General features: G+C 42.0%; 1 protein-coding gene across 10 annotated transcripts in view; it reads left to right on the top strand.

The window, feature by feature from the left end:
- The window catches only part of camk2g2 (calcium/calmodulin-dependent protein kinase (CaM kinase) II gamma 2), a 46,535-nt gene extending 40,312 nt beyond the window's left edge, over positions 1 to 6,223 (top strand). For all 10 annotated transcript variants that reach the window (XM_084020751.1, XM_084020750.1, XM_084020749.1 and 7 more), the window contains 4 exons: positions 924 to 999; positions 1,222 to 1,316; positions 2,934 to 3,185; positions 3,622 to 6,223. In XM_084020751.1, the coding sequence (XP_083876877.1) occupies positions 924 to 999; positions 1,222 to 1,316; positions 2,934 to 3,166 (404 nt within the window). In that variant the 3' untranslated portion in view covers positions 3,167 to 3,185; positions 3,622 to 6,223. The remainder of the gene's footprint in view (positions 1 to 923; positions 1,000 to 1,221; positions 1,317 to 2,933; positions 3,186 to 3,621) is intronic.
- Positions 6,224 to 23,199: the final 16,976 nt, after the last annotated feature.

Here is a 23,199-nt window from a genome sequence, read left to right as displayed (position 1 = left end):
CTGTGTTGCCATCTACTGCCGCCCAGGCCCAACTACAAGCTACTTTCCCACCGTGTCTGGAGTCTTCATTTCCTACAAGAACAGCTTCATATACTTTGTGCAGAATAAACAATGTTGAATGCCATGCAGTTAAATACATGGCACCTCAGCATTGCTAAATCTAACTTTATTTTACTGGGTTAAATGCGCCCGCCTGCTGCAGCTGGTCCCCTGCAGGAGGCTGCCAGCAGCCCCAGTGTCCCTCAGACAAATCCAGCTCGGAGCTCTCATCCTGGTCCTGAACTAGAGTCTGCTCTGGCCCCCCCCACAGGCGTCAGTCACAACCTGCAGCAGAGTATGTGCCCGGCAGGTTGTGCAGTGCCTGTGCAAAGGCTGAAGTGGTGTTCATGATGTCAGCTCTGTGGACGTATGAACACTGAGTTACATGCAGGTGTGGAGGATTTGCTAGCTGGCTTTTGTGGCTCGGCAGCTGCATGTTCAGTGTGCATGCTTGCAGTTTGTTATTTGTGGTGTGATGATTAGGGTTTTTAAATTACTAAATTGCAGTGGATTTTATTGATGTGTGTGTATGTGTGTGTGTGTGTGTGTGTGTGTGTGTGTGGTTTTTATATTTTAATGGCCTTCTCCACTATACAGTTGGGCATATTTTGATCTGTGATATCTCAAACGTGTTGTTGCATTTAACTCAACCTGATTGGATCATTTCTTAAAGAATGTTACAGGTGGTTTACTAGTTAGTGGCAGTTTTCATGAATAATTACTTTAGTGTTAGTGGCCAAAGGAACTAAGAAATATGAAAACAAGCCATTGTTTGTTTCTGGGTGAGACCATTAAAGGGTTAACATTCAGCATCACATACTCTTCATGAGACATAGTGTGACTTTGAATGTAACTGTCAATGTCCTCCCTGTCTCCGCCTTCAGCTCGTAAACAGGAGATAATAAAGATGACGGAGCAGTTGATTGAAGCCATCAACAACGGGGATTTCGAGGCTTACACGTAAGTTTGCGTGTGCAAAGCAAACAAAACAAGTGGCCATCTTAAGTGCCTTGTTGATTGCATTTTGTCACCAACTAAAATCAAAGTCATCATGTATTTCCCTGTCAAATACATACATTACTGTGAAAGTTTTAGGTTGAAAACCAAAGCTGTAAAAGTCATGCAATCTGTTCTGTGACATTTAGTTATTTTTGTTTTATGGTTGTGTTTGTCCTCTGACAGGAGAATCTGTGACCCTGGACTGACTTCTTTTGAGCCAGAGGCTCTTGGAAACCTGGTGGAGGGCATGGACTTTCACAAGTTCTACTTTGAGAACTGTAAGTTGCTCAGTGTTGTGCATTTTTTTTATTTCTAAATTCTGCATTAAACTAGATTATTATGGGGAAATACAGATTGAAAGTGCAGCCGGTCACCTGCTGCATACTCTATGTATGTCGCCCTCAGATCCACAATACAAAGGGCCAGACGTTGCTTGGAAATAGGTCTGCTCATTGCAGTTCTCACATGACACAAAACTATGGGGTCAGTTCAGTTTCATTAATAATGAATGCACAGAGAAGGATTCACAAATGTATTTTGTTATTTATATATAAATGACTCTCTTCTCACAAATACATTTCGTTTTAAATAAATGTCATATAAATCCATAAATATATGAATTAAAAAAATATTTGCAATTTTCATCAAAAATGTATTTTTATGTTAAACTGTTACTGTTAAACTTGAATTTAAAAGACACTTTTCATTTGTGAACTTGTTTGCATTTGTATGTGGATTTTTGAGACTCTCCTGACGTGGCTGGATTCACAAATGCATTTTTTCAACAAGGAACTCTCTGTAGCCAATCAGATGCCTCCCTCGTTTTCAGCCAATCACATGACTGCATTCCCACGAGGGGTACCTCACCATGGCCACAGCACAGCTTTTTCTCTGCGCATTTTGCGTTGCTTTTCGGTAAAAGAAATAAGAACAAAAAGTATTTTAAAAAGTGATTTTATTCTCTCACTAGCCAACGTTAGCTTGTTTGTAGCTAGCTAAATGCTAAATGTTTGTAGCTAGTCAGCACTTTGAAACCAATGTAGTAAGCAATTTACCTATTAGTTATTATGGTTTGCTTGTAACTTATTTTTGCAGCCATTAACAACAGGTAAGCTTTAGCAAGCAAATGACCGATACGGTTATGTTTTCTGATCTTAGTAGGATCATATTATGCTAGCTAAGTTAGCTTATGATCCGTTGTCTAAAAGCATTATGGCTAACTAGTTAGCTAACGCAAATGCGCTAAATACGCAGAGAAAAAGCTGTGCTCTGTGAGGTACCCCTCGTGGAAATGCAGTCATGTGATTGGCTGAAAACGAGGGATGCATCTGATTGGCTAAAGAGAGTTCCTTGTTGAAAAAAATGCATTTGTGAATCCAGCCAAGTCAGGAGAGTCTCAAAAATCCACAAACAAATGCAAACAAGTTCACAAATGAAAAGCGTCTTTTAAATTCAAGTTTAACAGTTTGTATATAAATGTAACAACATACAAATATTTTTTTTAATTCATATATTTATGGATTTATATTACATTTATTTAAAACGAAATGTATTTGTTAGAAGAGAGTCATTTATATATAAATCACAAAATACATTTGTGAATCCGTCTCTGTGCATTCATTATTAATGAGACTGAACTGACCCCATACAAAACGCCTGTCTGAAGTGAGGGAAAATGTGTGTACAATGATGAGCTAGGCATGATAAAACATCAAATAATTAATTTATTCATATGCATTTATAAATTCACTTTCCCCTCAGTAAGTGAGAAGCTCCGACATTTGAAGCCGCCAACATGTATTGCAAATAATCTGCGAAATGCTCTCAAGCGTGGTAGCCTCACGTCGACACCTGGCGAGTGTGTTTACAAACGCTGCACTTGTGCATCCCCACAGTGCTGAGCAAAAACAGCAAGCCGGTGCACACCACCATCCTCAACCCCCACGTCCATCTGATCGGTGAGGACGCCGCCTGCATTGCCTACATCCGCCTGACGCAGTACATGGACGGCCAGGGCCGGCCGCGCTCCTGCCAGTCAGAGGAGACGCGTGTGTGGCATCGCCGGGATGCCAAATGGCTCAATGTGCACTTCCACTGCTCAGGAGCACCGGCTGCACCGCTGCAGTGAACTGGGAATCCAGGCCCAGGTGAGCCGATAAAACCTTTAAAGAAAAGTGCACACATGAAAGAAAATATATTTTCCATGCGACATACATTTTTTTTAAATATATATATATATATATATATATATATATAGCATACTATATTACAACATATTTATGGTGGTGACTTTTTTAAGACTTCACTTCTTTTATGGTTTATTTTACTATTACATTTTATTCAGCATTTCTACTTTTTTATGACTTTATGACCTATCAAATACATGTGTTATGCTGTTGCATACAGTACACTGCTTTACATTTTTTCCATATAATTTCTTAAGCTTTGAATAGCAATACAAAATTGTAGTCACCTCGATGTAACTGGAATGAAGGAGGAGACGGATAACAGATCCGCATGGCCAGATGCTTTCAGGGCTGAGCAACCGTTTTCACACTAACTGTTGCATTCTTCCTTCTCCAGCTTTGCCTGAACTCCAAAGCTGTTGGGAGCATTTATTCTCCGTGGTCAGATCGGTGCCTGGATTCTGGCTGGGACGAGGCTGCTTGGAAACTTGTAAAATCACAAAAGTGGGGAAAATATATTATAAATTAAAAACAATTAGCAAACAACAAAAAAGATTATATTTCAAAAGTTTGACTGAATGATCGAGCACCACCAATCCAGTCCAACCCTAGCTAGGTGATGTTGGGGCTCGGCAGACGTCAGCCCCTTCTTACAGATGGTGCATGCTTCTGGTGGCGACACAGGGGTGATGCTGTCCTGATCCTCGTCTCCCATGGCCTTTATTTCCCCTTCTTCGTTTTGTCTGATATCTGGAAAAGTATTAAACCTGTTAAATACAGAAAAACAAGTACACTTCACACACGTAGTGAATAGAACAGGGGCAGACAGTATAATATCTGGAAAAATGTGATTTCTTTTTTGTTATGAGAAAGCAGCAGAGCGTCTATTACGACAAGTATTGTTTGTTTTACAGCTCACGGGTATATATGGGTTGGGTTTATGGGAACAGGAGCGACTTATCGCTATACAGAATTTAACAAATATTTAACTGTCCGTACACAATGTTTTAAAGGGGTTTAGGCATTGTGATTTGTTAAGGGAAGGGACCTTTATTTTTATTTTGTGTTTTTTGTATTATGTGTTATCAAACTGTTTTTACCTGAATGATGTATTTTAAAGTATTTTGTGTTGAAAAGGATCATTTTTCAAAAAAAGGGTGACTTATTTAATATAATTGTGCATAAATAGATATTTATATGGGAGAAAAGGGGAAACATGATTTACTTTCATGGTGTATGGAGAGGGAGTTAAGCATGAGTGTTTTATTCTTTTTTTTTTTTTACTTTGAGGTCCTGAAGTGTAAATACAAACTCACAGAAACTCACACAGCATGCATGCGTGCACAAACACACATGAACACACACGGTCCCTGTGCTCCAGCCTTTAGGCTTGAGGCTCTCTGAAGCTTTAGACACAACACATGTCCAGGCCAGCTCATCCTGAAGTTGCAGAAGGCTTCCATTTATCAGCCCTGCAGCGTTGGGAGTCTTAACCCTGAGAGGCGAGGTCGGTCAAAGTTTAAAGCTGCTCACATCTCTGGACTGCCGTATCTGAAAGCATGGGTGCATTCTTACGCCAACGTTTTACTTTTCTTTTATCCAGTTGTGTATTTTTCACACAAAGCTTGAAGTATTTGAACTATCTAATGGCCTGTACTGTTTTCGCAAGGACACTTATGACTTGATGCTGTTCGCTCTCCTGAGGGAGTGAGCCTTTCTGCAACTTCAGGTTAACGCTCGCCAAAATCCTTCCCGTCCACCCTGCCCCTCTACTTCCATCATTCCTGCCTCTTCTAGTCTCAACATCCTTCACTAAAAGCCCCGTTACCATCCTAGTAGCGCCGCGCCATGTATTGATGATATTGTCACCCTTATGCCTGTCTCTTGTTCTGATTGTGTTCTTAAAATTGATCTGTTGTCCGTCTTGGCTTGCTGTACTTCTGTGTGAAGTCCTGGAATTATTTTTTAAAAAGCATGTTAAAAAGGGAATGCAGCTGAAGGACTGGATAAAAAAAGGGCATGATGGGAAGAGGGCTATGGGGGCTGGAGGGCTATGGGACCTTCGCTGATGGCAATCAATGGATTTGGTCCCTTTTGTCACAGTTTCTGTTGTAAATGTTGTGAGTTGTGCTTTTGATGTTGATATTTTTATCAGTTGTTTTAGCCAGAACTTAAAAAAAAAAAAAAAAAGTGTATTGAAATGAATGGAGGCGGAGACTGCCACACGCCTTTTTTTAACTGTTTCCCATCACACACATTTACACAATGAATGCTGAAATCTGAAGACGAAAAAACACTTGTTACACTCTTGTGGCTAATTACATCAGAACTCAAATCATAAGCACATGAAATGTTCCCTTTAAAGAGGATAAAACATATCTCGGTGTCAGTGGTTCAACTTCACAGCACCGTTTTTTTTTCACTGTCGTAGAAACTTAGTGTGTGTGACTTTGTACCAGCGGAGGGCCGTCCTGTCTCCTGTCTCTGTGCTACGCCACTCCATAGTAACTCATGCTCTACTTCGGTTGCCGGGTCTCTGTTCGTACACCGACAGTGGAGCAGAAAATAATTACCTGAATCATGTGAGACCCTCCCAACTGTATTAAACAGCTGTGCTTGTTTCTGAGTGCTGTGACATATCTGACATGCTATGAAAACTGTGCAACCCCCACACACACACTTTAACACCACGATGACAATGCGTTGTAAAACCATTACCGAAATGGTGATCTTTTTTTTCATGGCTCTGCGTAGATCCGTTTGTGCTGTGGGCACCGGCCCTGTTGTGTGTTGATGCCACCGATCTGACAGGATGCTTTTCTTTCTTTACAGTCATGGGGGATGTTCAAATGGAAAGTCAAGTTTGATCAATCACAATGAAGACAAAATAGACTTTCACAGCAGATATTTTGTAGAACAAAAATAATACCACTTGTCTTTTTTACATCTAGATATCTAATGCCCTAATTCCACTGATCAAATTTTAACTTGATTTTTTTCTATCTGACAACGGCCAATAAGAACATTTTTATTTGTACTTGAAATTTGGAAATTTCAAAAGGGTAAATTAACACCGACCATTTTAACATGACAGGGTATCGACTTTTGAGTCTCACCGATGTAAATAGGTTAAGTGACCAATTATAAGCTTTGCCTTCCCACAGTGACTTTGGGTTGGTCGCCGCTACAACCTACAAATGAAAGATAGTTCACAGTAGGTCAAGTAACTTCCTGTCTGTTGTTTTGCTTCATATAGGATTGTGAACTCCCATCGTTAAAATACGTTGGCAGATGTCTAATATGTTGAATAAAAACAGAACCTGACTGAACTGAGGGGAAGAAAAGATCCTTAAATGTTAAGAAGGGATAATTAAAAACCACAATCTTAAACAGCAACACTATATATGCAGTTTTACAAATGGAGGAAATATGCATGTCTACTTTCTGGTTCTTTTTCACTGTTTACTTGACAAATGGAAATCTATGTTACTTGCATCCTCAAGGTAATGAAACGGCTCCGTCTGCGATCTCAAAATCAAGTGACGGTCCCTCACATTAAAAGGCATAAATGATTAGCTAAAGCCTTAGCTTGTATGTAAGTATGTTTATTGCATTGTAACCTTATACTAAAGGGGCTACATGTGTCTATACTCTGAGTTTCAATTGGATGCTGGATTTTTTGCATGACCATACAGTTAATAAACATACATTTAAAAAAAACTAGCAGGCATGTGTTTGGATGGTTGTTATTCATAGCTTTGTTATTAGAAAATGAATTAAATAAAACCCATACCATGAAACGTGTGATGCCGTCATTCATCAACTTTCAAAATGCATAATGATCTTTAAAAAATTATAAATATGTGGTATGTACAACACTGGGTATTAATGTATTCAATATTGTTTTGAGATATTAAAACTTGTCATATTTGTATATTATGATCAGTTCTAACTGAAGTACTGACAGTCACCTCTAGAGAGCACCAAAGACCAAACAAAACAGTCAGTTGTACATATGTGCACTGAAGACGTTTCTGCTTGCTGTACACATTCCCCCTCTTCATGCTGGCCATTCAAAGCTCCCTTCCAATTAAAAGTGATGTCTAGTCCTCACTCTGCTCAAAAATGTATTCAAAGGTTAGACGAATCAATCTTCTAACCTAAAGTGTTTTTAGTGTCAAGTTTCCTCTGTGATTGGTTTCAATTTATAATGTTTACTACAACTATTTGAGCATTTAAGTGGAAAGAGATGAGACTAAAAATAAATGTTTAAGTAGACCTGTCCCAAACGATTAGGCTATTTTTTTAATCTAGTGATTGTTTTTTTCGATGAATCTAACAATTTATTTGTCAGTTATCAATTATTTCACATTACTTCATCAATGTAACTATTCACACAATATGGATATCAACGCATTTCTTGTTATCATTTCAATATTTAAACACTTCTTCAACATGCACTTGGCACAAACTAATTAGACCAAAAACAGCTAAGTGCAATGTACCGTTATGAACCTCAAATAAAATGAGGACCATGAACAGGTACATATTTATGACGGTGTATTAGGGCCAATTTAAAAAAACAAAAAAAACAATTACGGACCCGGGGGAGGGGGGTAATATTTCGAGAAAAATGTTGCAGATTTATGAGATTAAAGTGACAAATTTAGCTATCTTAGCCTCGTAAATTTGTCACTTCTTAAACTCGTAAATGTGCAATTTTTTTCTCGTAAATTTGCCACTTTGTTTAATTAAGGCATTAAGATCAATTCACAAAAGATGATTTTTTGTGTCAGTCAAAATGAACTATACTTATGGATGCTGAATAGTCATTCCCAATCAAACTAATAGTCTTCATTTCATTGCTTGAGTCATTACATACAAAATTGTTGATAACATTTTCCATCCATCCATCGTCTACCGCTTATCCTGTATTCAGGGTCGCGGGGGGGGCTTGAGCCGATCCCAGCTGTCATTGGGCGAAGGCAGGGTACACCCTGGACAGGTCGCCAGTCTTGATCAAATTTTATATCTTTCTTTATCATTTTTTCCTGGAAATGTCTCCTAAATTGAACAATTGCTCTCAGGTGAACTTCAGCTTTCACTCAGGAGGAGGTGTGTGAAGTATTAGTTGTATCAATGACGAGCCACTTGTTCACAGTCACTCAGGGATGAATCCCATGAACCCTCACTTGGCAAGCGTATGAACCGAGCAGGACATAGTGTGTACCATTTCTACAATTCTGTGACACAGAAATGGAAGGTCAGCATCGTGGAAGAGAGATTCGGGGAGGAAGGAGACAAAACAGAGGAAGAGGGAGAAGAGGCCAAATACATCGGCAGATTCCTAATGAAATTAGGGCTACAGTTGTGGACCATGTTGTCAATCACGGCCTCACAATGGCTGAGGCTGGTCGGAGGGTGCAACCAAATGTTGGAAGAACCACTGTGAATTGAAGCTTTACCAAAAGGGTGTTTCTTATGTTTGTTCTAAATAAGTGACTGTAGTGTATTTTTCTTTTGCACAATGCTGTAGAATTGCAAAGACCATATGCAGTAAACACGTGAAACGTTTGGCTTGCACTCACTTGCACATCACGTGCACGTCTTTAAAATAATGTAGTAAATGTGGGTTTGTCCTTCAGCAGGGAAATACTGCCAGTGTCAGAGCCTTTAAATAATCACACAACAGTATAGAAAAAGGGCAATCTTTATTAAATCATCACATGTTATATATAAATACTAATTCATGGAGATTAAGAGGGCCACAAGGGTAACCGGTCATACAGGACAGCCAACACACGCTTCATTTAAGTGAAGAACCACTACACACAGGGGTAGACTCTAGGTTAAGACACATCGTCTTAACCACGGCACGCTAACACCCTCAACGCAGGAGGCACTGATCAACCACAGCAACCTGAGAAATCACGCAGTCCACAACACACCATTAAAGTGAAGCCATGAGAGAGTCCCGCTCATGCCTGAGTTACTCCTCCCGCACCTGTATCCTACTCCCCCCGCACTATGTAGAACACACAATAGGCCTACTATCAAGGATGACATTTTGATTTCAGAGGTGGTGGGGGGGGGGGGGGGGGGGGGGGGACACAAGTATTTCTAATAAAACTAACTCTTTCAGTTCATTGTGTTTTTTAGTAGTTCTTCTAGTTTTCTATTGCTACTTTTAAGTTTACTGTTCCCTTTTTGGGTTTGACTGGTTGTAAAGCATGTAGCAAAGCATTATCACCCAATTCTAATCCAATAGTAATAATAACAACAACAATAATAATACATTTTATTTGTCAGATTATTGAGAGCTTTGTAAATGATGAGGAGGATCTTGAGGAGGATATGCTGCTTTATTGGGAGCCAGTGAAGGTGTTGCAGGATGGGTGTAACGCATTTCTTTGAGTAACTTAAGCTTTGACTTCTAAAGAAGTCTCTTATGTCCACTTTTCTTTTTTTGACATCCTGGCTGCGTCTAATTACCAAACACACATACACACGCACACACACAAACAAAAAGTGCAGGGGACCAAAACGGCCTTTTGAAAAAGTGCAGGGGACATGTCCCCTGTGTCCCCCCCCCCACAAATTACGTCTGTGATGACGTAGATAGTGAAAATCCGGTCAGATTCTCTGAGCACCGCGGTCGACTTTTCCTAAATCCTTTTGAGTTCTCCTATTGCCTTTCCTTAACCCTGTGACGTTTTCTCCAGAGGTCAAGGAATATGAGTTAGCAATAGGAGTTAGGAATAGGAGTTAGGAATAGGAGATAGGAATAGGAGTTAGGAATAGGAGATAGGAATAGGAGTTAGGAATAGGAGTTAGGAATAGGAGATAGGAATAGGAGGGGGGTGTATGAAAACGAAAAAGCAAGTCCTCTTTGTTTCCTTTTTATTTGTGTCATTAAATGAGCAGTCTTGAAGAAGTAAATAAAAATGCATTTTGGAGTCACATAACACATTTTTGACATAGAAATGAAAACGCCTTTCTGCTAATGCATTTTCATTTTCAAATTGGATATTTCAAATTGAATTTTGGTAACTATTTGCTGGGGCATCTTATGAAAATTAAGTCTAAATACGATGTTAATGTCCTTTTCTTTTTCATTTGAATTAAGTTACAAAATGAGCAGTCTTGAAGAAGACAAAGAAAATGCAGTTTGGATGATTTATTATTAATTTTATTTATGAGTCAAACAATGCAGCTATATTCTGAAAATGAAAAAGCCTTTCTGTGAATCTTTTTTAATTTAATTATGGTACAGATTTGCTTCTATATATGTGGAGCATGACGCCAATGAGTGAATCTGCATTAGTGGAAGATGATTTGATGTCCTGTCAAAGTGTCGTGACGACAACAATACAAGAACATGAAAATACATTATGAGAATAAATGAAATGTGTCTCGGAATGCTGAAGCACACGCACGCACGCACGCACACACGCATTAACGCACGCGCGTCATTAATTGTCATGGAAACAGCCCTTTTAAACCTGCTCTGGGGTCATCTGTTTAATTCTGTCGTCTTTCGCGTTTGGACTTGACACTACTCGGTAAAACTGGAGAGTTGACCCAAACAGTAGAGTTTCAAACCTGGAGAAAAAGGACCCTGGACGCATCTTTGCTAGGAAGCCGCATGAGAGGATCGTCAACGAGCTACTGCGGGAATTAAGAGGCCGAGGAAGCCCCTCCGGGCTGCCGATCCAGGAGCAGCCCAGCAGAGCCCGGATCTGAACCACGGCATCGGGGTAAGACAACTTTGTTGGTTTGGTTTTTGCGTTTTACTTGTTGATTTATCCCTTAAATACGCTAAAAGCGCCCAAAGTCCAGAAATCAGTGTCACTTTTGGAGTTTGACAGTGAAGAGTTTATATCAGTTCATGAGGACCGGTGGGAAAACCCACATTTGGTGAAAGCAGACACTCGCTCTACGATGTCTTCATGTAAATTAAATATTCGTGGGTCAGAATGTGTTAAATATAGCAGGAGAAGCGTTGAGTGTCGTAATATAAAGTGTGGTGGTAGGGAAGTTGTGTGGTTTTGGTTTGAACTGAATTCAGTTCAGTAAATCTTCCACATCCGACATGGCGATTTTTTTTTAAATGGCGCCGGTGCCATATTTCATAAAATGCCAAACAGGTGTTTTAGTTGTGCGCCATGGAAACGTTCAGGGCGGGCGTCGGGGCGGGCGTCAGACCGAATATCAGGACGCGGCGTACAGGTGCAGTGAAGCCGGGCTCGATGCGACCCTGAACTGCGGTCGAGTGAGCCGTCATTCGTTTTTCTAAGTCAAACCTGCCGCCGGGAAATTTGTAGTACGCCCGTATTGTGATAATTATGGTAAATTCATTGCAACTGCTCAGAGGAGCTGACGTGAAGGAAGATTTCAGGATAAAGTGTTGCACAACCAGGCTCATATACAGGATAAATAGCCTACGGAAATAAGATTAATTGCATAATATTCACATAACTGTTCACTGTGGACTGTCAGAATAAAATGCCGTTTGGATATTTCCTGTACAGTAAAATATTACATTATCTTAAAATAATGTAAAAATAATTCAAATTAAGCTGCCTGTTTCCAATGACTAATTTCACTTCAGGTGCAATCTACAAGACTTCAGGTATCTTCTCACAAATTTACAGATTTTTTTCACTGTGGGATTTCTTAATAAAACACCTTTGGATAAATACTGTGAAGTAAAATATTACATCAAGTTAAAAATTAATTAAAATTAAACCGTCTGTTACCAATGAATAATTTCACTTCAGATACATTTCAGTTGACCTCAGGTATCTTCTCCAAAACGTACAGAATTTTTCACTGTGGGATTTTTTAATAAAACGCCTTTGGATATATACAGTAAAATATGGGTCATTCCGTGTCATTTCATCAAATGCCTCCCACCTGACCATCTCAGAATGTCCTGTAAAAATTATTGTACAAAGACACACTTGTTAATAGGAAAAATCCAAAATATTAGGTCTCTACTGTCAACAGTCTTCTCATGAAACATCATTGAATGAAGGGTACTTTAGACAGTTTTTGGCATCATCCTCTGAAAAGCCAGCCTATGGCCTTCAAAATTTCTACAGTGTATATCTGTTACTAATAGCCTCCAGACATGAAATATCAGGGGTGTAGCTCAATGATAACCTAGAATGGTAGGCAGAGCCGTTTCTTGCTATAAGCGGACTATGCGAGTGCATAGGGACCCGCGCCACCAGGGGGCCCCCTCAAGTTTCAAGGCCAGCTGCAATACCTGTGGAAGGACCCGAAGGAAAAGGTGCGAAAAGTACCTGGCACCTGGCCCGCTGATTGGTCAGATGTGCTGTCTACCAAGCCGCGTTGCTATGACGACCAGTACTACTAAACTAGGAGGGGGAGGGGAATTGCGCCGAGCCGTAGGTTCAGGTCATTCACGGCATGGCGTCCAAACGAGCGTATTCGTCTGGCGCCGAAAAAAGAAAAAAGAAGAAAAACGCTCGCAGGATAAAGGTAAGGTTTTTTTTTTTTATTATGTGGGGTGGAGGGGCTACCTTAAATGGTGAATTTTTCTGATAGCTTAAGTGTTTGCTTTAGGAGAGGGCGAAAATAAAATGTATGTCACATTTGAATGTCATAACACTGATTGACTAAAGTGACACCCGTTTTGGTGAATTATAGCAGGTCCAGCATGTTGGCATTACATTAGTGAGGGAGGGTGTGTTGTCAGGCAGATGTCTGTCATGTCTGCTGGATCCTCGTCCAGTGGGAGCTGCTGTTCCATCATAGACCTCCTCTGCTGTTCAATATTTGCCACTTAACATTACTTCAGGATTTTTTTAGTGTGTCCTCAGTTTATAGGTCTCTAATGTGAAGTGTGCTAAACAACACTAATACATATTAGGCCTATTGTAGATTATTATGGACTATTGAAGCAGTGTATTATTGCTCTGAGTGGATTATTATTAACTCTACTGAGCTAGTTGTGTCTTTCTTTACCACATTTATTAGAATATTTATTGTGACAATATAATTTGAACAAATGTACCTACATTCCTACAGTTTAGTTATGTTTTTGATGTATTTGTTTTATTCAAAAGAATCATAACGCAAATTAAAGTCAATATAAAGTAAACAATACAAAATAGGGGCCCCCTGAACAGCATCTTGCATAGGGCCCCCAAACACACAGACACAGCCCTGATGGTAGGTACTTAAATGTGGCTTGTCGAAATGAAGTAGCAAATTTGAAGAGTTGTTGAGCTCCCATTTTTACAGATAAAAGACTTATATCAATTCTGCCTCCATCTCTGGTGTTAGCTTAAACATTCTACAAAATATGGTCTCTCTTAGATGTTTAGTTTCACAGATATTAAGGCTCAAAAATGGAAGTAAACACATTGTTGCCCAACTTCAGAGCCATATTCCAGAAAACTGACAAGTATCGGGTCCAAACTTACTTTTTTTTTAAAAATCATAGTCTTGTCAAAATCATATTAAAAATCGGGAGGGTGTTTTGCCTCAATTTGTCACAGTGATTTTTTTAAAATCCTGATATTGGTGGGGCTTTTGTGGCCGTTTTTGGTACTGCATGTCCTAATAGTCTACTAGTAAAAATCACAGCAGGGCAATTCAATTGTGTTTTTCACCATTTACCAAAGACTTACATACTGATTAATTTAGCCTTATGAAAACATTGAAATGTAGCCCAGTTGTAGTTACAGAGGCAATAAGTCCTTGAATGTGAGTTGAACATGCTGAAACCTGCTTTTAATGTCTTAAACCATGAACAAACATATGGCATAATATTGAAGACTGTACATTTTGCCATACTTTAAGTACATACATTACACAACCATATCAAATAATAATCTTAATTTGAGCATAAAGATTTTACATTACAGTACAAAAGTCTCCAAAGTTTGATATTGAATAACAGTTTGTCTCTATGCTCACTATGAGGGATCACACATTTTCACTTTTAGATCCAATTCCTTAGTCACATTCATTAATTTGGCAGTCACTTTACAAATTGTCTAATGTACAGCTCTGCTCTCTTGTGCTCATCTTTTTTGATGGCATACATGCACCCGGTTTCTGTAGAGGGAACATCAATCCTTGCAAATTTATGCTGCAGTGGGACATTGCACATGTCTTCTCTTCTTGGCCAGTAGAAACTCTTGGGAGGGCCATGTGGGTGCATAAACTGAACCAGTACATCTTCATTTTGATCTGAAACATCTCTGATACCTCCTATCCACCATTTCTGATCATACACACAACTCCCATATTGTCTCATAGTGAGCATAGAGACAAACTGTTATTCAATATCAAACTTTGGAGACTTTTGTACTGTAATGTCAAATCTTTATGCTCAAATTAAGATTATTATTTGATTTTGGTTGTGTAATTTATGTACTTAAAGTATGACAAATATGTACAGTCTTCAATATTATGCTAGTTTGTTCATGGTTTAAGACATTAAAAGCTGCTTTCAGCATGTTCAACTCACATTCAAGGACTTACTGCCTCTGTAGCACAACTACAACTGTGCTCCATTTTAATGTTTTCGTAAGACTAAATTTATCAGTAGCATTTAGTCACATGTAAGTCTTTTGGTAAATGGTAAAAGACACAATTGAATTGCCCTGCTGTTATGTTTACTAGCCCTTCAGTAGGTTCACCACCCGCAGGAGGGTTCAGAAGGGGCGGGTGCAATGTGTTTTGGGTGGCTGTCCTGGGCGGGTGCCCCGGCGACCCAATCCCCGGACAGTGACTCTAGCCATGGGGACATGGAATGTCACCTCACTGGGGGGGAAAGAGCCTGAGCTAGTGCGGGAGGTAGAGCGTTACCAGCTAGAGATAGTCTGGCTCACCTCCACGCACAGTCTGGGCTCTGGAACCCAACTCCTCGAGAGAGGCTGGACTCTCTTCTACTCTGGAGTTGCCCGCGGTGAGAGGCGCCGAGCTGGTGTGGGTTTGCTTATAGCTCCCCATCTCGGCCGCCATGTGTTGGAGTTTTCCCCAGTAAACGAGAGGGTCGTTTCCCTGCGCCTTCGGGTCGGGGGTAGGTCTCTCACTGTCGTTTCGGCCTACGGGCCAAACGGCAGTGTAGAGTACCCGGCCTTCTTGGAGTCCTTGGGAGGGGTACTGGAGAGTGCTCCAACCGGGGACTCCATTGTTTTGCTGGGGGACTTCAACGCTCACGTGGGTAACGACAGTGTTACCTGGAGGGGCGTGATTGGGAGGAACGGCCTCCCCGATCAAAACCGAGTGGTGTTCTGTTATTGGACTTCTGTGCTAGTCACGGTTTGTCCATAACGAACACCATGTTCAAGCATAAGGGTGTCCATCAGTGCACATGGCACCAGGACACTCTAGGCCGGAGGTCAATGATCGACTTTGTGGTCGTGTCATCTGACCTCCGGCCGTATGTCTTGGACACTCGGGTGAAGAGAGGGGCTGAGCTGTCAACAGATCACCACTTGGTGGTGAGTTGGATCCGCTGGCAGGGGAGGAAGCTGGACAGACTTGGCAGACCCAAACGTGTTGTGAGGGTCTGCTGGGAGCGTCTGGTGGAACCCTCTGTCGGGGAGGTCTTCAACTCCCACCTCCGGGAGAGCTTTGACAAGATCCCGAGGGAGGCTGGGGACATTGAGTCCGAATGGACCTTGTTCTCCGCTTCCATTGTGGACGCGGCTGTTCGAAGCTGTGGCCGTAAGGTCTCCGGTGCCTGTCGAGGCGGCAATCCCCGAACCCGGTGGTGGACACCGGAAGTAAGGGATGCTGTCAAGCTGAAGAAGGAGTCCTACCGAACCTGGTTGGCCCGGGGGACTCCTGAGGCAGCTGACAGGTACCGGCAGGCCAAGCGTGCTGCAGCGCGGGCAGTTGCTGAAGCAAAGGCTCGGGTCTGGGAAGAGTTCGGGGAAGCTATGGAGGAGGACTACCGGTCGGCCTCGAGGAAATTCTGCCAAACCATCCGGCGCCTCAGGAAGGGGAAGCAGCCCTCCACCAACTGTTGGGAGCTGTTGACTTCGACTGGGGATATCGTCAGGCGGTGGAAGGAATACTTCGAGGATCTCCTCAATCCCACTGACATGTCTTCCATAGAGGAAGCAGAGGCTAGAGACTCAGAGGTTCATCCACCCATCACCCGGGCCAAAGTCACCGAGGTAGTTAAGAAGCTCCCCGGTGGCAAGGCACCGGGGGTGGATGAGATCCATCCTCTCAGTACCTCAAGTCTCTGGATGTTGTGGGGCTGTCTTGGTTGACACGTCTCTGCAACATCGCGTGGCAGTCGGGGACAGTGCCTCTGGACTGGCAGACCGGGTGGTGGTCCCTCTATTCAAAAAGGGGGACCGGAGGGTGTGTTCCAACTATAGGGGGATCACATTCCTCAGCCTCCCTGGGAAAGTCTATTCCAGGGTACTTGAGAGGAGAATTCGGCCAATAGTCGAACCTCAGATTCAGGAGGAACAATGCGGTTTTCGTCCTGGCCGTGGAACACTGGACCAGCTCTATACCCTCCGCAGGGTGCTTGAGGGTTCATGGGAGTTTGCCCAACCAGTCCACATGTGTTTTGTGGACCTGGAGAAGGCATTCGACCGTGTCCCTCGTGGCATTCTGTGGGAGTACAGGGTCGGGGGCCCTCTGCTAAGGGCCGTTCGGTCCCTGTACGACCGGAGCAGGAGCTTGGTTCGCATTGCCGGCAGTAAGTCAGACCTGTTCCAGGTGGATGTTGGACTCCGGCAGGGCTGCCCTTTGTCACCGGTTCTGTTCATTATTTTTATGGACAGGATTTCTAGGCGCAGCCGTGGGCCGGAGGGGATCTGGTTCGGGAGCCACTGGATTTCATCCCTGCTCTTTGCAGATGATGTGGTCTTGTTCTCCAGCATGCCCTGGGGCGGTTTGCAGCCGAGTGTGAAGCAGCTGGGATGGGGATCAGCACCTCCAAATCTGAGGCCATGGTTCTCGACCGGAAAAAGGTGGCTTGCTCCCTCCAGGTCAGGAGAGAGTTCCTGCCTCAAGTGGAGGAGTTTAAGTATCTTGGGGTCTTGTTCACGAGTGAGGGAAGGATGGAACGTGAGATTGACAGGCGGATCGGTGCAGCGGCCGCAGTAATGCGGTCGCTGTATCGGTCCGTCGTGGTGAAGAGAGAGCTGAGCCGAAAGGCGAAGCTCTCGATTTACCGGTCAATCTACGTTCCTACCCTCACCTATGGTCATGAACTTTGGGTCGTGACCAAAAGAATAAGATCCCGGATACAAGCGGCTGAAATTAGCTTCTTCCGCAGGGTGGCGGGGCGCTCCCTTAGAGATAGGGTGAGGAGCTCCGTCACGCGGGAGGAGCTCAGAGTAGAGCCGCTGCTCCTCCACATCGAGAGGCTCGGCCATCTGTACAGGATGCCCCCTGGACGCCTCCCTCGGGAGGTGTTCCAGGCATGCCCCACCAGGAGGAGACCCCGAGGAAGACCCAGGACACGCTGGAGTGACTATGTCACCCAGCTGGCCTGGGAACGTCTTGGGGTCCTCCCGGAGGAGCTGCGGGAAGTGTCCGGGGAGAGAGAAGTCTGGGCGTCCCTGCTCAGGCAGCTGCCTCCGCGACCCGGCCCCGGATAAGCGGAGGACAATGGATGGATGGATGGATGATGTTTACTAGTAGACTATTAGGACATGCAGTACCGAAAACGGCCACAAAACCCCCACCAATATCAGGATTTTTAAAAAATCATTGCGACAAATTGAGGCAAAACAGCCTCCCGATTTTTTTTTGTTTAAACATTTTATTAAAGAAAATGATGACAAAGTATGATGTACATTCAGAGACAGTTACAAAGGCATTTTCAGTTTTTTCAAATTATTATTTCTTCTTAACCCCTCCCATACCCACCCCCAGCTTCCTCAACATAAGAAAAACTAAAAAAGAAAAATTATATATAAAAGATAAAGACAGACAAGAGCAAACAGACATGGACGGGCTAGGACAAAAGACATGTATGCAAATAATTAAGCAAGTAAATGAATATGATATAAAACAAAACCTTTAATAAAAAAGATACAAAGATGAATTATAATATTAAAGTATCTTTATATGTATAGATATATAAATATATCTAAAAAAAAATAAAAAAAATAAAATAAAAAAATAAATAAAAAAAATGTCTCAATATTGTGTTATGCAAATAATGGAATTGTTGCAGTACTTATACCACCAGCTATAGAAGGCAGAGTTGTTTTTTAAACATGTTTTAAAACCACAGTGTTCATATATACGTCACTCCTACAGAAGAGGGCAGGGTGGTGGACAGGCAGCAGCGCACAGATAATAAATTAATGCAAAGTAGTGTAGTTTAATGTAAAGTATGTTTTGGGTTCTACTGTGCAATTTCACTCGCAGGCAGACGGTCGAAATAGTTAATCAACGGTTGCCAGTGACAATGGAATTTATCCGAGCAGCCTCTCAAAGCAAATTTAATTTTTTCCAATTTTAGAAAGGACATGATGTCACGAAGCCAAGATTTGAGTGATGGAGGGAGGCGGGATTTCCATAAGAGCAAAATGCTCCTTCGAGCGGTCAGAGAGGAGAAAGCAATTACATTGGATTGAGTATTTGTTGCAACATTTTCATCTGGAAGTCTTCCAAAAATAGCTACATGAGGAGATGGTGGGATATGGATCTGCGTTATTTCAGAAATAACCTTAAAGAATGAATCCCAGAAAGTAGACAACTTAGGGCATGTCCAAAACATATGTGTAAGGTCACACGGTGAGAGCGAGCATCTATTACATTTATCTTCAACTGTATCTGGGTAGATTCTAGAGAGCCTGGACATGCTATAATGAATCCTGTGGAGCACTTTAAATTGAATGAGGCTAAGCCGCATACATGAAGAGGAAAGTTTGATATTTGTAAGGGCTTTACTCCAGAACCGATCAGAAAGGGTCACTTGCAGTTCGTCTTCCCAGTTCGATTTGATTTTTTCAATAGTTAATTCATTGGCTGGCAACAGTAGGTCATATAGGTAGGAGACATGTCCTTTAGGGGTGGTGTTAGCTAAGAGAATGTGGTCCATACCAGTTACGGTTGGGATAAGTGGGAATGTAGGTGAATGAGTTCTTGCAAAATCCCGTAGTTGAAAATATCTAAAGAAATCCGAACTGGTTAATCCAAATATGGCTTGTAGCTGGTTGAAACTTGCAAATGACCCTTCTACATACAAATCTTTTAATGAACGCAGACCCCCTCTGCCCAGGAACACAAAGCGCGGATCAGTTCTGGCTGGTGCAAAGAGATGGTTTTTGCAGATGGGTGTTGATTGAGGAAGGGAAGACCACTTAAAATGTCCCCTTATTTGAGCCCAGATTTTGAGTGATGCAACGACAAGGGGGTTAGATGTGTACTGTGAGTAAGGTAAGGGCAGGGTGCCGCATGCCAGAGCCTGCGGCGATGACGATATGCATGAGTCAGATTCCAATTGGCACCAGCTGCTCTGTGGGGATGTAAACCAGAGTAATAGTTTGTGCGCGTTTGCCGCCCAGTAATAAGATTGGAAGTTTGGCAAGCCAAGTCCACCTGAAGGTCTACTCCGCTGCATGGCAGCTTTGCAGATTCTAGGATGTTTACCCGACCATATGAATTGAGAGACAACAGAGTCAATAGATTTGAAAAACGATTGGGGTAAAAAGATGGGAAGGCATTGGAAGAGGTATAGATAGCGAGGTAAAACGTTCATCTTGACTATTTGTACCCTCCCTGCTAGTGAAAGGGGTAAGTGGCTCCACCTTTGGAGGTCAGACTTGATTTTTGAGGTGAGAGCTGCAAAGTTTTGTTCACGTAGGGACCTTATAGATCGTGTAATGACGACACCTAAGTATTTAAACTCTGAGCTGGAAAACTTAAACGGGATAGACAGTGCTGGGATGTCCAAGGCTGGCTGATTAACTGGAAAACATTCACTTTTTTGAACATTTAATTTGTATCCCGAAAAAGTGCTGAAGAAGTTAAGAATTGATAAGATCCGAGGAATACTAGACAACGGGTTCCTTACGTACAAAAGCAGGTCATCTGCGTAGAGGGATACTTTGTGTTCTGTTCCCCATCGCTGGATGCCCAGAAAACCTCTTTCCGTTTTAAGTGCTATCGAGAGTGGCTCTATGGCGATGGCGAATAGAAGAGGGGAAAGCGGGCACCCCTGGCGCGTTCCACGGGAAAGGGGAAAAGTCTTAGAACGAGAAGTATTTGTGCATACCGATGCTTGAGGAGAGGTGTAAAGCAATTGAATCCAGGATATAAAATTGCCTCCAAAGCCAAAATGCCGCAACGCGGTGAACAAGTAGGACCACTCCACCCTATCGAAGGCCTTCTCGGCATCAAGGGACACGATTACTTCTGGGTCAGAAGGGGAAGGTGGGGTGTGGATGATGCCGAGAAGCCTTCTAATGTTGGTGAATGAGTGTCGTTGTCTAATGAACCCCGTCTGGTCTTCTGACACAATGGAGGTCATAACAGTCTCCAACCGACGTGAAATTGCCTTCGCAAGTATTTTAACATCAACAGACAGTAACGATATTGGACGAAAAGACGCACAGTTTAAGGGATCTTTGTCCTTCTTTAATATAAGGGAAATTGAGGCCTGGGTGAGGGTGGGTGGCAAGCAGCCCTGCCGGAGCGACTGCGTAAACATCCTTAGTAGTAATGGAGCTAATTTTTCTATAAATTTTTTAAAAAATTCCACCGGAAAACCATCCGGTCCGGGTGATTTATTATTATTCATCAGTTTTATTGCTTCGGTAATCTCGTTAAGTTGCAAAGGGCTGTCCAGCATCTGTCTGTTATCCTCTGAAATCACGGGTACGTCTAGTGCTGTGAAAAATTCAGACATATGAGCTTCATTATTGGAGGACTCCGACGTATAGAGCTGAGAATAGAATGTTTTAAAAACGTTATTTATTTCTACGGGGTTGACGTAAGCGCACCGGTATTAGTACGGATCTGAGTAATCTGGTTGGAAGCAGTTTTAGTTTTCAGCTGATGGGCTAAAAGCCGACTTGCCTTATCTCCAAATTCATACTGAGTGCCTCTGGAGCGGAGCAGAAGTTGTTCAGCCTCTCTTGTTGTCAAAAGATCAAGTTCAGTCTTAAGTTTCAACCTTTCCTTGTAAAGGTCAGGTGATTGATCAATTGAGTAGCGATGGTCTACAGTGGCAATGGATTCTTCCAGTTCTTTTTGGCGCGCTCTACGATTTTTATTAATATAGGACGTATATGAAATAATTTTACCCCTAATAAAGGCCTTTAGGGTTTCCCATAATAGCATAGGGCAGATGCCTTCTGTGTTATTGGTTTCCAAAAAGAGGTCAATGGCTTCGGAGATTTGTTTACAGAAATTCCCATCAGCCAGCAACAGAGGATCTAAGCGCCATGTCCTATAATCTTTAGGCCTATGGTCAAAGCGAAGGTCAAGGGTTACTGCGGAGTGGTCAGATACGACTATAGGTGAGTATTGTGTGGATATTACCGAGGGAATTAGTGTTTTGTCAATGAGAAAGTAATCTATGCGTGAAAAAGTACGATGTACGTGTGAAAAGAAAGAGTACTGCTTAATAGTGGGATGTAGAAGTCTGTAGGGATCAACATAGCCATATTGTTCCATAAAGGCAGAGAGGGTCTGAGACATTTTAGATGGTGTTGAAGTTCTGGAGCTAGACCTATCCAGTAGAGGGTTAATGACACAGTTCATATCACCTCCCGCAATTAGCACATGGGAATTTAAGTTAGGAAGAGAAGACAATAGGTTTTTCATGAAGTTATAGTCATCCCAATTAGGAGCATAGACAGATACGAGGACAACCGGTTTCTGGTACAATGTACCGGGGACAATCACATAGCGACCATTTGGGTCTGCAATAATTTTGTCTGGAGTGAAATGCACGTTTTTCCTAACAAGTATGGCCACACCTCTCGTTTTCAGGTTAAATTTAGAATGAAAGATTTGTCCTATCCAAGGTCTAGACAATTTCTGGTGATCAATATTAAGTAAGTGTGTCTCTTGGAGAAACATTATGTCAGCTTTAAGGTTTTGAATGTGTGAGAATATCCTAGCACGCTTGACTGTGGCATTGAGTCCACCTACATTTAATGAGAGTATTCTTACCACCTGTCCACCACCCTTCTGTGAATGGGCTACATCGGCCATAGCACAAAGATCGATATGAAGTGTAACATACCAGCACTGCAGTCTGTGGATTGTTCCAGAGCAAATGAGAAAAAGAAAAGGTAAATAAATGCAACATTGAAAGACACAATGAGACCGATGGGACCAAAAAAACAAACTAACAAAATACACAAAAAAGGAAGTTGGCTTACTTACCCCAGCCATGCCCCTCCCCACCTCCCCGAACCCCATAACTTCCCTAACCCTTTGGTTATCATACCTCTTCGCCAATTGCATTGGCGCACACTATTCAACCTTTACTAACCTTCACTCGATGCTTAGCTTCTCTTCCCAAAATATGTAACAGTATCCCCATTATTAAGGTCAAACGAACAATAGAACACAGAAATATTCAAAGAACTTGGTCCGTAGTATAATTAGCTATACGTGTGATTAATAATACTCCATCCTCTTTAACAGCAACAGGCTTTGAGAAGGTGAGTGAATATGAGCTTCTAGTGCTTGCTTGTCCACACAATGAAAGAAAAAAAAAAAAAAAGGAAGGAGGGGGGGATGGTGCAGTAGTATAATATATGTATATGAAATAATAATAATAGTAAAAAAATAAAGTGTATATCTTAGATACACACACACATAAATAACATGAGGATCAAAACAAAATAATGGTAAAAAAAAAATATATATATATATATATATATATATATATATATATATATACACCGGTATATAAAAAAATATATATATTATAACACCCCCCCCCCCCCCCCCCCCCCCCCCCCCACACACACACACACACACACACACACAC

This window comes from Eutrigla gurnardus, assembly GCF_963514095.1.
Source record: "Eutrigla gurnardus genome assembly, chromosome: 11".
NCBI classification, from domain to species: Eukaryota; Metazoa; Chordata; class Actinopteri; order Perciformes; family Triglidae; genus Eutrigla; species Eutrigla gurnardus.
The sequence above is the reverse complement of the archived record's forward strand: the minus strand, read 5'-3'. Positions and strand labels throughout refer to the sequence as shown.